The sequence below is a fragment of the Misgurnus anguillicaudatus genome, chromosome 19 (genome assembly GCF_027580225.2).
Source record: "Misgurnus anguillicaudatus chromosome 19, ASM2758022v2, whole genome shotgun sequence".
Lineage (NCBI taxonomy): Eukaryota > Metazoa > Chordata > Actinopteri > Cypriniformes > Cobitidae > Misgurnus > Misgurnus anguillicaudatus.
Genome location: NC_073355.2, coordinates 45199551 through 45211668, shown reverse-complemented (window position 1 = coordinate 45211668; position 12118 = coordinate 45199551). Strand labels below are relative to the sequence as shown.

Sequence of the window (12118 nt, the reverse complement as noted above, 5' to 3'; positions counted from 1 at the left end):
TCCACAGAAACCAGTGGAGTAAGGGAACCGGGCCCGAGAGGAAACGTGGACGCTGGATCCAGGTAGTTGGTTTCTGCCTTCCCTTGCACTTACTGTGTGTTTGTTTGCCTTCAGGAAAAAAGAAGGGCGCCACGAGAGTAACAGCAACCCAGGAGGTGGACCAGAGATGAAGGAGCTCCATCCAGTCCTTTCCCTGTAGCCCCTTGCCAGTGTTGGCTGGATTTCCCCCTCCGCCATCCTCTGAACCCCCATCTTCTCCTGAGACAAAAAGAGAGCCATATTTTAGATTTCCCTTCCCCCACTTCCCACTTCATTTTAAATAATTTAAAGGGGGGATTTAATGGAATTCCAAGCATTCTAACTTATTACAGTTTTTTCCAATTGCTAACACACTAAAATGACATTAACAGCACAACTATTTTAACTGACACACAGAGAGCAACACCTCTTCTCAAAATTCCAAAAGTCTAAACACATTTTCTGCTTTACACACATTTTGCAATTAACAATGGCACTTTTTAAATGCACTGAACACGGTTCTCTGCACAAGACACAACAATCTGACATAAAGTCACATGTTTGCCTTTTCAAAACACTACAATTCAAAGTGACACTACACAAGCTAAATGGCCAATATATGTGCCACCTGCCCAAACACCTGAATGGTTAATTGTTAACACTTCAATCAGGATGTAAGCACTAGAAAAGACCACAGGAACATCATTGTCCACAGAGCCATTATAGATGTTCCTGGCTAACGGGGTGGGAACATCACAATGTTTGCTGCCATCTCCAATATGGATGGTGTCCTCCACCGTCATGCCAACCTTGGACCATACAACACAGCCCATATTCTCACATTTCTAGAAAGACTCCACAACATTCTCATACCATCAGAGTGTATGAATGATGTAGACCAAAGAAACCGGTAAGTTGTAGTATGGCACAATGTGAGCTTTCATCGTGCAGCCCCAGTCCAAAACTGGTTTGCTGACTACCAAACATTTATCGTGCAATACCTCCCACCATACTTGCCATTTTTGAACCCCATAGAAGAGTTATATGGAAGGTATATGACCAGCAGCCCTTTGTGCGCATGCCTCTTTTGCAGGCGATGGAAGAGGCATGTGATGAGATTGATGTTGGTGCAATTTAGGGATGGATAAGGCGCTCAAGGCGCTTCTCCCCTCGATGTCTGGCAAGGGAATATACAGTTTTTTACGATTGCTTTGGACTTCCCCTGGAAAACCCTGCCCACCCGTCAATCAGCGGGAGACGCTAGAGCTTGCTACAGCTTATCACGCCACTCAGCTTTGTTTAAAGCTCACGTAACGCTGTTTCTGCATTTCTGATGTTAATCTTGAGTACCTATAGAGTATGACATCCTTTATATCTCTGAAGAGTCTTTAGTTTAATCAGATTTATAAAAGAAAGATTAGCTTTACCGAATCTTTCCGATAACGTACGAAAAAATGAAGGAGGAGTTACTACCGCGGGAGGAGCGAGTAGGAGTCATGCAACACTATACAACACTGTTTTAACTTATGATTCACTACATGTTTGTGTCATTTATATAATATGCACGTGACTATTTCCAACATAAGACAGAAGTCTTACTTACCGCGTGCAACTCGTCACGACCCGGTTGGGACAATCCACAGCATCAAACACACACGCAAAACTCCGCTGCTACCCCGGATAATAAACTATATCCATTGTTTCCATAAGGCTGGTTTTCTTCTCCTTACATCCAAAAACACACTTCTTTCGTGCCATTGTTGAGTTTTGAAATTAAACAAAGCTGAGTAGCGTGATAAGCTGTTAGCAGCTCTAGCGTCTCCCGCTGATTGACGGGTGGGCGGGGTTTTCCGGGGGAAGTTTTCCGGTGGAAGCCCATATAAAGAAGTGATACGTATCGAAAACCCCTGAAACGTCAGTTAGAACTGTAATCGAAAAAACTTGCCGAAACTTGTACGAACCCTGGCGAAGTGCATTCGGCACAGAAATACTCTGAAACACGCCCAACTGCTGTTTTGACACTTTGCCTACGTTTAGCATGAGGAAACAACTCTACAACTGTGTTACAGTTTTTCTCAATTGCTAAAACACTAAAAGCCATTGGCTGAACAAAGTTCTCAGTTGCCTGAACTCATTTATCTAATTGTGCAGTCTGTTGTCAATACCTTAAACCATTTCACATCATAAAACACAATTTGCAGATCTCACTTAGACTTTTTAGCAAAACTCCAAACACATACTCATTCTCAAAACACAATCTGCACTCAAATGCACATGTCATGCACATTGCTAAACACAAAGCAGCAACAATCAAATACAAATGTCATCACACATATCATTGATTAAACACAACCACTCAAAATGGATTTAACCTGTTTCAAATGATGTGACACAACCAATATTAGCCAGTTCACTGTTGTATACAGAAGTACAGTGCATTTTAGGCTGTATTCTGTACAATGAACAAATTGTATGAACCTGAACTTTCCTTTTGTTAACAGTACTGATTGTACTGTTTTACAGTATCAAAGAAACAAAGGACAAGTTTGTGAAATGCAGGGTACAGTACTGTAAAACTAGGGGTGAAAAGTCTGAGTTCATCTCTCAAAAGTAAATTTGTACATTAGTGAACATGTCAGTTCCATCAAAATGGCAGTCTGTGTGTCGTTGTTCATGAACAAGACAGTCAAAATGTTGCCATGTTGTCAATATACCAAGTGTAAACAACTATATGTGTCAGTATTTTTATGTAAACTGTGGATGAATTTACATGTTCACCTTTTTTTCTGTAAACAAATAACACAAATTGTGATTTTGAAAACAAATTACAGTGAAAATAAAATTTCAGGATTCAGTTGACAGGAATTTATCAATTCAGTTCACATTTACAAAAAAAAAAAAACATAGAAAACATGCTTCATGCTTACAGTAACAGATTATGACACATATGGTCAACAATTTCATGCTGTGCACAATGAACTAATTGCTAAATGTTTTGAGGTGTAAGACTATTCAACAGAAACCAGTATAATGTATTTTCATGGAAATGAAATTGAAAATGCAAACAGCAGACATTTGTACATAATCATCTGCTTGATTGTATCAAAGCATTTGCAATTTATCCAGAACAATGAGAGTTACACTGTAAATATGTAAACATTTATTCCCTGAGAACTATATGTTTTGAACCATATGTTTTCTATTTTTTGGTGTAGTGTTTACTCACTGTTTGATAGTGTATATAATTTTGATCACTTTGTTTATGAATTGAGAGCAGTGTTTGATTTTGAACACAGGTAAAACTGTTTTGAGAACAGTGTTTAATTTTGCACACAAGTAAAACTGTTTTAGGGCGAAAGTTTCATTTTGCAAGAGAAGTCAGAGGTTTTACATATAGTGCTTGAAGATGAGGTTTTGTGTTTAATGTTTTCAGAAAAAGGAGCAAGGTTTTAGAAATTGTGTTTTAGCAATTGAGAAAAACTGTAATAAGTTAGAATGCTTGAAATACCATTAACCCCCCCCCTTTAATTTAGTCAACAATGGCACGAAAGAAGAAGTGTGTTTTTGGATGTAAGGAGAAGACATCCAGCCTTATGGAAACAATGGATATAGTTTATTATCCGGGGTAGCAGCGGAGTTTTGCGTGTGTGTTTGATGCACTGGATTTTCCCAACCGGGTGTGTGTGTGTGTGTGTGTGTGTGTGTGAGAGAGAGAGAGAGAGAGAGAGAGACAACATGTGTGCTTGAGAGAATGTGTGTGAGAGGTATAGATAGAAAGAGAGCATGTGTATGTGTGTGTGTGTGTGTGTGTGTGTGTCTGTGTGTGTGTGTGTGCGCGTGTGTGTGTGTGTGTGTGTGTGTGTGTGTGAGATAGTGTTAGATAGATAGATAGAGAGAGAGAGAGAGAGAGAGAGAGAGAGAGAGAGAGAGAGAGAAAGACAGAGAGAGAGAGAGAGAGAGAGAGAGCAAGTGTGCTTGAGAGAATGTGTGTGAGAGGTATAGATAGAAAGAGAGCATGTGTGTGTGTCTGTATTTGTGTGTGTCTGTATTTGTGTGTGTGTGTGTGTGTGTGTGCGTGCGTGCGTGCGTGCGTGTGTTTGTGAGTGTACATGTGCGTGCATTAGGTCACACCCCTTTATGTGTTATTTTCTGCATTTGTTTCTGATTTTATTTGCCAAATTCCACACAAATGCTCTCTGTGTGTGTTTGTGTGTGTGTATTTGTGTGTGTTCGTGTGAGCATGTGTTTTTTTGCATTGCATTTGTGCAAAAGTACCAAGCCTTAATTTCTGTGTCAAAATTTTCAGATTTATGCTGGATTTATTGATATTTATTTTTTGACAAATGGAAAAAAAGTACATTTTTTTACATTTCCCATTCACTTTCAATTGGGGTCATATTGACCCCAAGGGGCAGATTAATGAATTTTTTTAAATACCTTTTTACTCTTTTGTGTATGTAAAGATAGTTTATGTAGGAAAAGTCACAAAGTTTTATATCTTTGAGATAAAGGGAACCTTTTTTTAACTAATGAAATGTCGTTTGGGGTCATATAGACCCCAAGGACCGATTGAGGGTTAATAATGCCATAGCTGATATGATTATAAATGGTATAAGTGTAAGTGAAACAATTCTTGTGAAACCGAATCTTAACAACTATACTTTATGAAAATCACTGTTGTTCTTCAAACTTTTGTGTAGATGTGTGTTTATGAGTCTACAAAAACAAAGTGAACAATTTTGTGTAAGAATTTGAAGATGCATTACATAATCATAGTTTTATCCAGTTTTGTTTTTACTTAGAAAATGCAATGAAAAATGCATTAGTCTGCTATTAATTTCATAAGCACATGTTTAAGAGTTTCTGGGTTAGTAAGAGGTCCAAACACAATCACAATCAATTGACCAAGTCTTGGGTTAGTTATAATCATAATAAACATTGTAAACTGTAAAATATTTTTTATATTCTCATTTATCTTTATCCTGATAGTATTGCTTCTTAAAACTTTAATAAACAAATTAAGAAAAAAAGACAACTAAGCACAGTTTGTGCAACAATAATCATAGTTGTCTTTATCATCTGTGTAGCACCACAGGTAATCATAGCCATGGTAGCCACAGGGGTGATCTGACCGGCATCTTTTCTCAGTCACTGTTGAGTAGCAGTCTTCTGAAATACAGCATTTGTCATTGTTTTTATCATCCGTGTAGCACCACCTATAATTTTTACCATATTTGGCACAAGCATGGTTGCTGTGGCAGTACTTCCCGTTTTTAGCTTTACTTCGCCACAGTGGAGGGCTGCAGTACTCCCACGTATAGCCATATAAATAACCATCTTTAGTCTTGCACCAGTAGTAGTCATTTCCGTATGTGGCGCAGGGGTAATCATCCATGCACCTCTCTCCTTTAATCGTGATGAGTGAGTACCGGGGTGAGCACTCTATCAGGGTCTGGCCTGAGTAACATCTGTAGGAATTGAGTTTTTTCTGGTACAGGCAGGGAGAGGAGCAGCAGGGCTTTTTTTCACCTCCTGCATCACAAAAACAGGTGTATTCAGAGCCAGGGATGCTTGAACACTGTGATCCGTCTGCTGCAGTCATCTGTTTCTCTGAGACCAGCAGGCATTCAACAGCATCTGACACCACTGATACATCTCTCTTTCTGAGCTCACCATTCACAGGTGTACGTGGTTTAGCAAAAGTTATTAGACAAGTACTTTCAGCAAAGACCTTTAGATCTTCTACTACAGTGTAGAATGCGCTCATGCTGCCAAAGCCTAATTTTACTGTCATCTCCTTCACCTTGACTCTCTTCAGAGAGTTGCCTTCACTGTTGACTGTTCTTTTCACAGCATTATATTTGTTTTGTATGTCTGTTCTTACTTCGACCACATTGCTCACAGCCATAGTAATTAAATTCTTAAATCCCTCATAAACCAAGTTTAACTTATTATTGTCGTCAGACTCGTCACCAAAACAATCCTCATCAAAAACTCTAATTCGTTTATATGAGAGCTGACCATAGAGTTCACTGAGCTGATCATTAAGATTTGAGATACTCATCAGGTTTATGTCAGGCTGTGATGGTTGGTTTTTACCTATATAGCCAAAGGAAAAAGATTTCTCATTATCATATAAGTGTTTATAACAGACCGCCGTCCAGATATGAGAGGGCACGGTCACCCTTTCAGGGTCTTCAGAGATTTCTCTTTGTGGTATTCGTACATTTTCATCAGGTACCGCACCTGTGACAATGTAGACTGTTGCCCAACCACCATGACTGTTAAGCCTGTCTTTTAGGAAACTCTTCAGTCTTATCTCCCAATTCTTCCAGTGTAAACGGTTGAAACAAGTGTCCATTGGTACTGCATTGGTCAGTGTAAACGTTGCGTCACGGCCAAAGCAGTTGGGGTTCAGGTGTCCACGATCATATCCAGTGTCCGTGTAGTGGCTGCTCATGGTTTGAAGTTGTTTAATTGTTTTAGCAGTTGTGACATTAATCTCATTCTCACGGACCATATAGTCAATCGGAGATGTAGGTAGGGAAATCTGCAGAAGAAATACTGTGTTTGTTTGATGGGTGTTTTGATGATTTGCTTTGAGTAAAAAACATTTTCAAAATGATTATGTTCTTACTGTCTACAATGCATTGCATGTTTATTGTACAATAACTGTATAAAATGTTTGACAAAGTACCATACAATGTCATTATAAAAAATATATGCAATGAAAACCAAGTTAATTTAACAGTGAAATGCAAAGCTTTAACTGCTAATGAATGTATTTTGTCTTTAGTTTATAGTCAGTTACCTGTGGCTCAATGTGCCAGATGTCTCTCCGTGTAGCGGGGGTTAAACATGCACGATCAAATTTGTAGGCGCTGTAGAGAGGAATCCTGTGAGGAACTGAGTACAGTGTAGCAAAAGAAAAACCTTTATTCTGCATCTTCTGACAGATTCTCTTTGCATTCTGATCCATTCCACTTGGTTCTTTGCCGTTGTAGAAAAACTCTTTACACTCGTCGAAGCTTTTGACCACTTTTGCCTGAGCACTGAATGCTCCCAGCAAAACACAGGTGAACAGAGACAGAACAAACATGGTTTGATGTTGGTCTTGTGTTATAGAGCAGAGACACCAGAAGCAAAGCTGCTTTAAATAATAGGGTCGGGGGGGGGGGGGGGGGGTTTGAGTGGGATAAAAACAAATGAGGAACGTGATGGGAAACTTTAATAAAAAAACAAAACAAAAGAGCTGTTGCTCAATAAATGCAGTGTTTGCCATTTTTACTTTATTCCTCTAAAGTAACTTGTTTCACTTCTGCATCTGGAGTGAGAAGCAGATTTTACTTTTTCTAAAAGTATCTTGTTTTCCATGTTTCTAAACATGAAAGCCTTCATCTTCAGTGGATGACTTTAAATCTGACATGGCCAAGTTTTTTTCTGACCTGCAGTGTGTAGCCAAACTGGCATATACATTCAAACTATTTAACACTTTAAACCCCTGGGACTGGGTGCACATCCTTTAGCTTCAGCTGCAGCAAGTGGTCTGACTGAAGCAGAAGAGGAGCTGTTGGACGTGTCCTGTGATAGGACATTGAAGGCCCAATTTCATCAAGTGCCTAATGCAAACAAAATGTGTTGTGAGGAACAGGCTCATCTTATTAGTTTAGGCCATCAAGTGAGATATTCGACTGTACAGTGGGGTTGCAAAGGGGATAAAAGTTTAAAGTTTTTTTTTAATTGTAAGTACTTTATTTGATTTTTTCATTGAGTAACACAAAAGCATAATAAACATTATTATAGTCATTATAATAGTGCTAGCTTACATTTAGATATCTGATTTACTTGCTAATACTGTATAAACAAATTTAGGTATTTGCTTGTTAAACAGTGTAATGACTTTTCACTACAGTCAGAGATGAATTGTGTTCGAGGAGTGAGCACACTGTAAAAAATTTGCTGTAATAATGCAGCTGGTTGCCAGTAACTTACTGTTTATAAATGTTTCATGTTCATTTTTCCTTTTAAAAAACTGTTGCCAGTAAATAACTTAAAGGAACAGTATGTAGGAAATTTATATCAATGAATCATAAAATGTCCCTGATATGTCACTAGACATTAAGAAATCATTTTCATTTCAAATAATTATATCACTGACAACAGTGGTCTGGCCAGGATATTGACATTTAAAAAGTGGAGTTGCAGCTCTCAACTGATGTTTATGTTGTCATTTTGTGTATTGGCCACCAGTTGTGTGATTGCAGTACCAGTTTTAGCCACAAGTTTTGGGATTGCAATACCAGTTTTGGCCACAATCCTACATACTGTTCCTTTAAATGTAAAATCTACAGTAAGTTATTGGCAGCTAGTTGCCAGTAATATCCACTAATACCGAAATTTCAACAGAATTTTTTTTACAGTGCAACTAATTGACTCATGTCAATAAAGACACATTTTCTTTACATGCTGACTTGTGTATCTATTTGGAACAAGCATAACATACAGTCACCATAGTTCCATTGTTCATTCATCCACAGTTTACTGTCCAAGCCAATCCCTAACAGTGTTGGGCAAGTTACTTCCAAAGTGTAATACATTATATATTACAAATTACTGTCATTTGAAAGTAATTAGTTACATTACAATATTACTGACTCTGAACTGTAATGAGTTACACTACTTTTACGTTACTTTTGAGTTACTCTCATCAAAATAACAGAAGTATGACTAGGCATTATAAAATGTTAAAATGTAGTTTATCTAGAAGTTAATCTAGAAGTTATGTTGGCCCTCGAGTTTTGAATAGGCACAGTGAAGGCAAAATACAGTAGCTAACAATCACTGTCAGAATTATAAACATAAACAAATGATGATCTGGTAAAAGTCTGGTAAATTTTGTACACATACCAAACACAATATAGCTAGAGCCCACTATAATGCAACCTATAGCCTAAATTGTTTAAAATCGCTTGCATGTTAACAAATGCAAGGTTTAGAAACACATTTCTATAAATAATTATTTATTTCTAAAAATGATCCGTTGGTACTGAGCGATTAGTATTATTTATTATCATTTATGCGTGATTTCTTTTGCTTTCTCAATTAAATATGTTGTGTCTCTTCTGACTGGGTGGACCACCCATCAATCTGAGTGTGTAGATCGCCATTGTTGTGAAATAATACTTTGAGAAGAATAAAAAAACCTAACCCTAAAGATTATTAAAGATTCTTCTGAAAAAATTAAATGAAACATCCTCTCAATGGTGTTTCGCTGCAGACATAAGCCATTAACATCGTGCATTCCCCATTATAACTGCTGTATTAGGCAACATCATCTTCCATCAAACCAAGCATTTCTGTCTGCAGCTCACAACACCAAACCACACGAGGGCGCCATTACAACATAAAACAACTGTAAAACCAATTTCTATTCTAAATCTGTTACATTTGTTCTGAATCATTCATATGAACAAGGAGCAAAAAGTTATTTGTTTGAAGTTGAAGCACTTAAAGTAAACTTTACTTTAAACCATAATATGTATGAATTTGAAAAGTATAAAGGCAGTTGTGTGTAAAGGTATTTTTTTAAAAATTACATGAATTTGAAAAGTATAAATGCACTTGTGTCTAAAGGTATTTTTTACCTGTTTCTGTTTGGAAGTATATAAGAGGAATCATCATAACATCTGTTTATCACTATAAAACATTTACAATGCAACTATCTAAAAGGAGAAACTGTAGTAAGCATATGCTTTTTAGCTGTTGAAATGAAAGACGTCATTAAACATCAGGCTCAATCAAATATTCAACTTTGAATTGTTCCTAAAACACATGTAAAACAATAGCATTAGGCTGTTTAAAATGAATATAAACTTGTTTTCCGGGCAGCATTCAAGATTCACATTCATCCTTTTGTTAGTTTGTTGTAATTATCTTCAGTTAGTTCTGAAAAAACTGATAAATAACAATAACCCAGTCTCGACTTGAAAAACTAAAATAAACTTGTCTTATTGCGCCATCTTGTGGCCACCGGGAGAAATCCCCTAAAAGAATATATAAGCCATTTAAGTTCATAAGATTTGAAGTGGAGATCCTCGGAATTACATATTCATAGATGGGTGTGAAATGACAAATAATAATAATAAAAAAATAAATTCACTAATATAAAAATGGCCAAACCTGATCATTCAGTGTTTCTTATAAATGCATCAAATAATTCAAGCTTGTTGAAATTATTAAAAGTTTAAATGGACAATGTTTTCTGTAGAAATTATTTTGAAGGCTCAAATAAAACAAAAAAGGCTTTAAAGTGCATGCTGGAGCACAACTACTTTAATAATAAATGTGTGTGTTTTTACCAAACAAAAAAATACATGGTGCACCTTACATTAGTTATACCAGTAGACTACTGAGCAACATGCTTTTATATAAAGTAAACAACTGACCTGTGGTGGGTCACGCTTCACATCTGATGTTACTTCAAACCCAAAAACATTTAATCAAATGGACCAAGATTCATTAAATCTAAAATTAGCAGCATCCCAGCTCTTGACCAGAGTCCTTAGACTGAAATGACCTCACAGGACAGATGATGTCCAGTAACCTATAGGAACATGAAACAAGTCATAAAAGCCGATAAGCGCAACATATGATTTTATGCTTCTGTCAACATTATCAAACACCTGTCTGCTGTCACATTTGAAAATAATAGAGATTTACAAAGAGACATGAGTGGTAGAAATTGACTGCGGTCGAATAGCAAAACCAGAAGAAGAGTTGAGGAAAACTTAATGAGACATTCAGATTCTATTAACATGGACGACTTAACAATGCAGAGTTTCATTTCATGATCCTTTATCGGTTTATCAATATTTGGTGGTACAGCCTTTATGATACAAGTTTGCTGCATATGGAAAACAATATTAGATACCTCCAAACTGTGACCTGGCCTGGGCAGATCAACAAAGGACCAGCAGAGGTGACATCATCAGTTTTCTCATTATATGAAGGTAAAAAAAGATTTTATGAAAAGAATGATTATTTATATCTTTAAAGCTCCTGGTAAACTCATTAGCAGAATCAACATTTGTTCGTTGATGCAATTTATTTTTTTCTGTGTTCTCCTGCCAAATGGTTTATATCAATAATGGAGAAAAGTCTATTTCTGTAATGCATTCACTTTTGGTTTCCTGTTCAAGATGTATTATGTATGGCTGTTCTTGTGTTGCTATAATTGCTTCTATTGTTTATCTCATTTGTAAGTCGCTTTGGACAAAACGTCTGCAAATGACTCAATGTAAATGTTCCAATGTAATCGTTTTGTTCATTATCTATATTTTTAATAACCTACCTTTTGCAACAGACAATAACATACATATTTCAAAAATGTATTAGCTCCTATCTGATTTTTGTAAATGCACTATTTATATAACTTTATTTAATGTAAATATGGTTTATTGTATAAGTTACAAAAGATAGCCATATGTCCCTCAATTTTCCATCAAGGATACAGTAACTAAAATGATCATCTGATTTCATGGAGGACACATTTAGGAAAAAAGGGGTGTATATCAAGGAGCAAAGCCAAATACAGTCAAAGTCAACACTGCAAATTTTTTCGTTGTAAATTCACAATAAATAATTGGATAAATTTTGCATGACTTTCACAGCAAGGATTACAGCAATATACTGTGAAATATACTCACAGCAATTTACTGTAATGTTATATCTGTGATATTATAATGCATTGATGTAAAAGCACAACTGTATATTGTAACTTCACAGCTTCAATGGAAAAAGCAATTACTGTGATATTACAATACATTACTGGGGAATTACAATCTTTTGCTGTACATCATTACAACAAGGCAAATTTTACAATTTTATTGTCACCATGGTTGAGATTCATAGTCTGATTCTTGATGTTTGTGCGTTCCGGTTATACAGCAGATATTTTTTGTCCAAAGTTTCTAAAACTCCTTAATGACAAACTGCTGTGAAAGTGCTGGATCTCATTTACATTATTGACAGAAAATAAACTTTTGATTAGTAAATTAATTAGGTGATAATCTTTACCATTATGTACCAACCACCTCAGAAT

General features: G+C 36.5%; 1 protein-coding gene across 2 annotated transcripts; it reads right to left on the bottom strand.

Annotated features, from left to right (window-relative positions):
• Positions 1–4332: 4332 nt before the first annotated feature.
• LOC141350925 (uncharacterized) lies at positions 4333–7186 on the bottom strand. 2 transcript variants are annotated; one of them, XM_073856767.1, is made up of 2 exons: positions 6830–7186; positions 4333–6568 (listed from the first exon to the last, which is right to left on the bottom strand). In XM_073856767.1, exons 1-2 carry the CDS (start codon positions 7115–7117, stop codon positions 5054–5056), a joined length of 1803 nt encoding a protein of 600 aa, XP_073712868.1. In that variant the 5' UTR covers positions 7118–7186; the 3' UTR covers positions 4333–5053. The 2 variants fall into 2 exon arrangements, with proteins under 2 accessions (XP_073712868.1, XP_073712869.1); XM_073856768.1 differs by having other exon boundaries at positions 4333–6615; positions 6830–6951.
• Positions 7187–12118: the final 4932 nt, after the last annotated feature.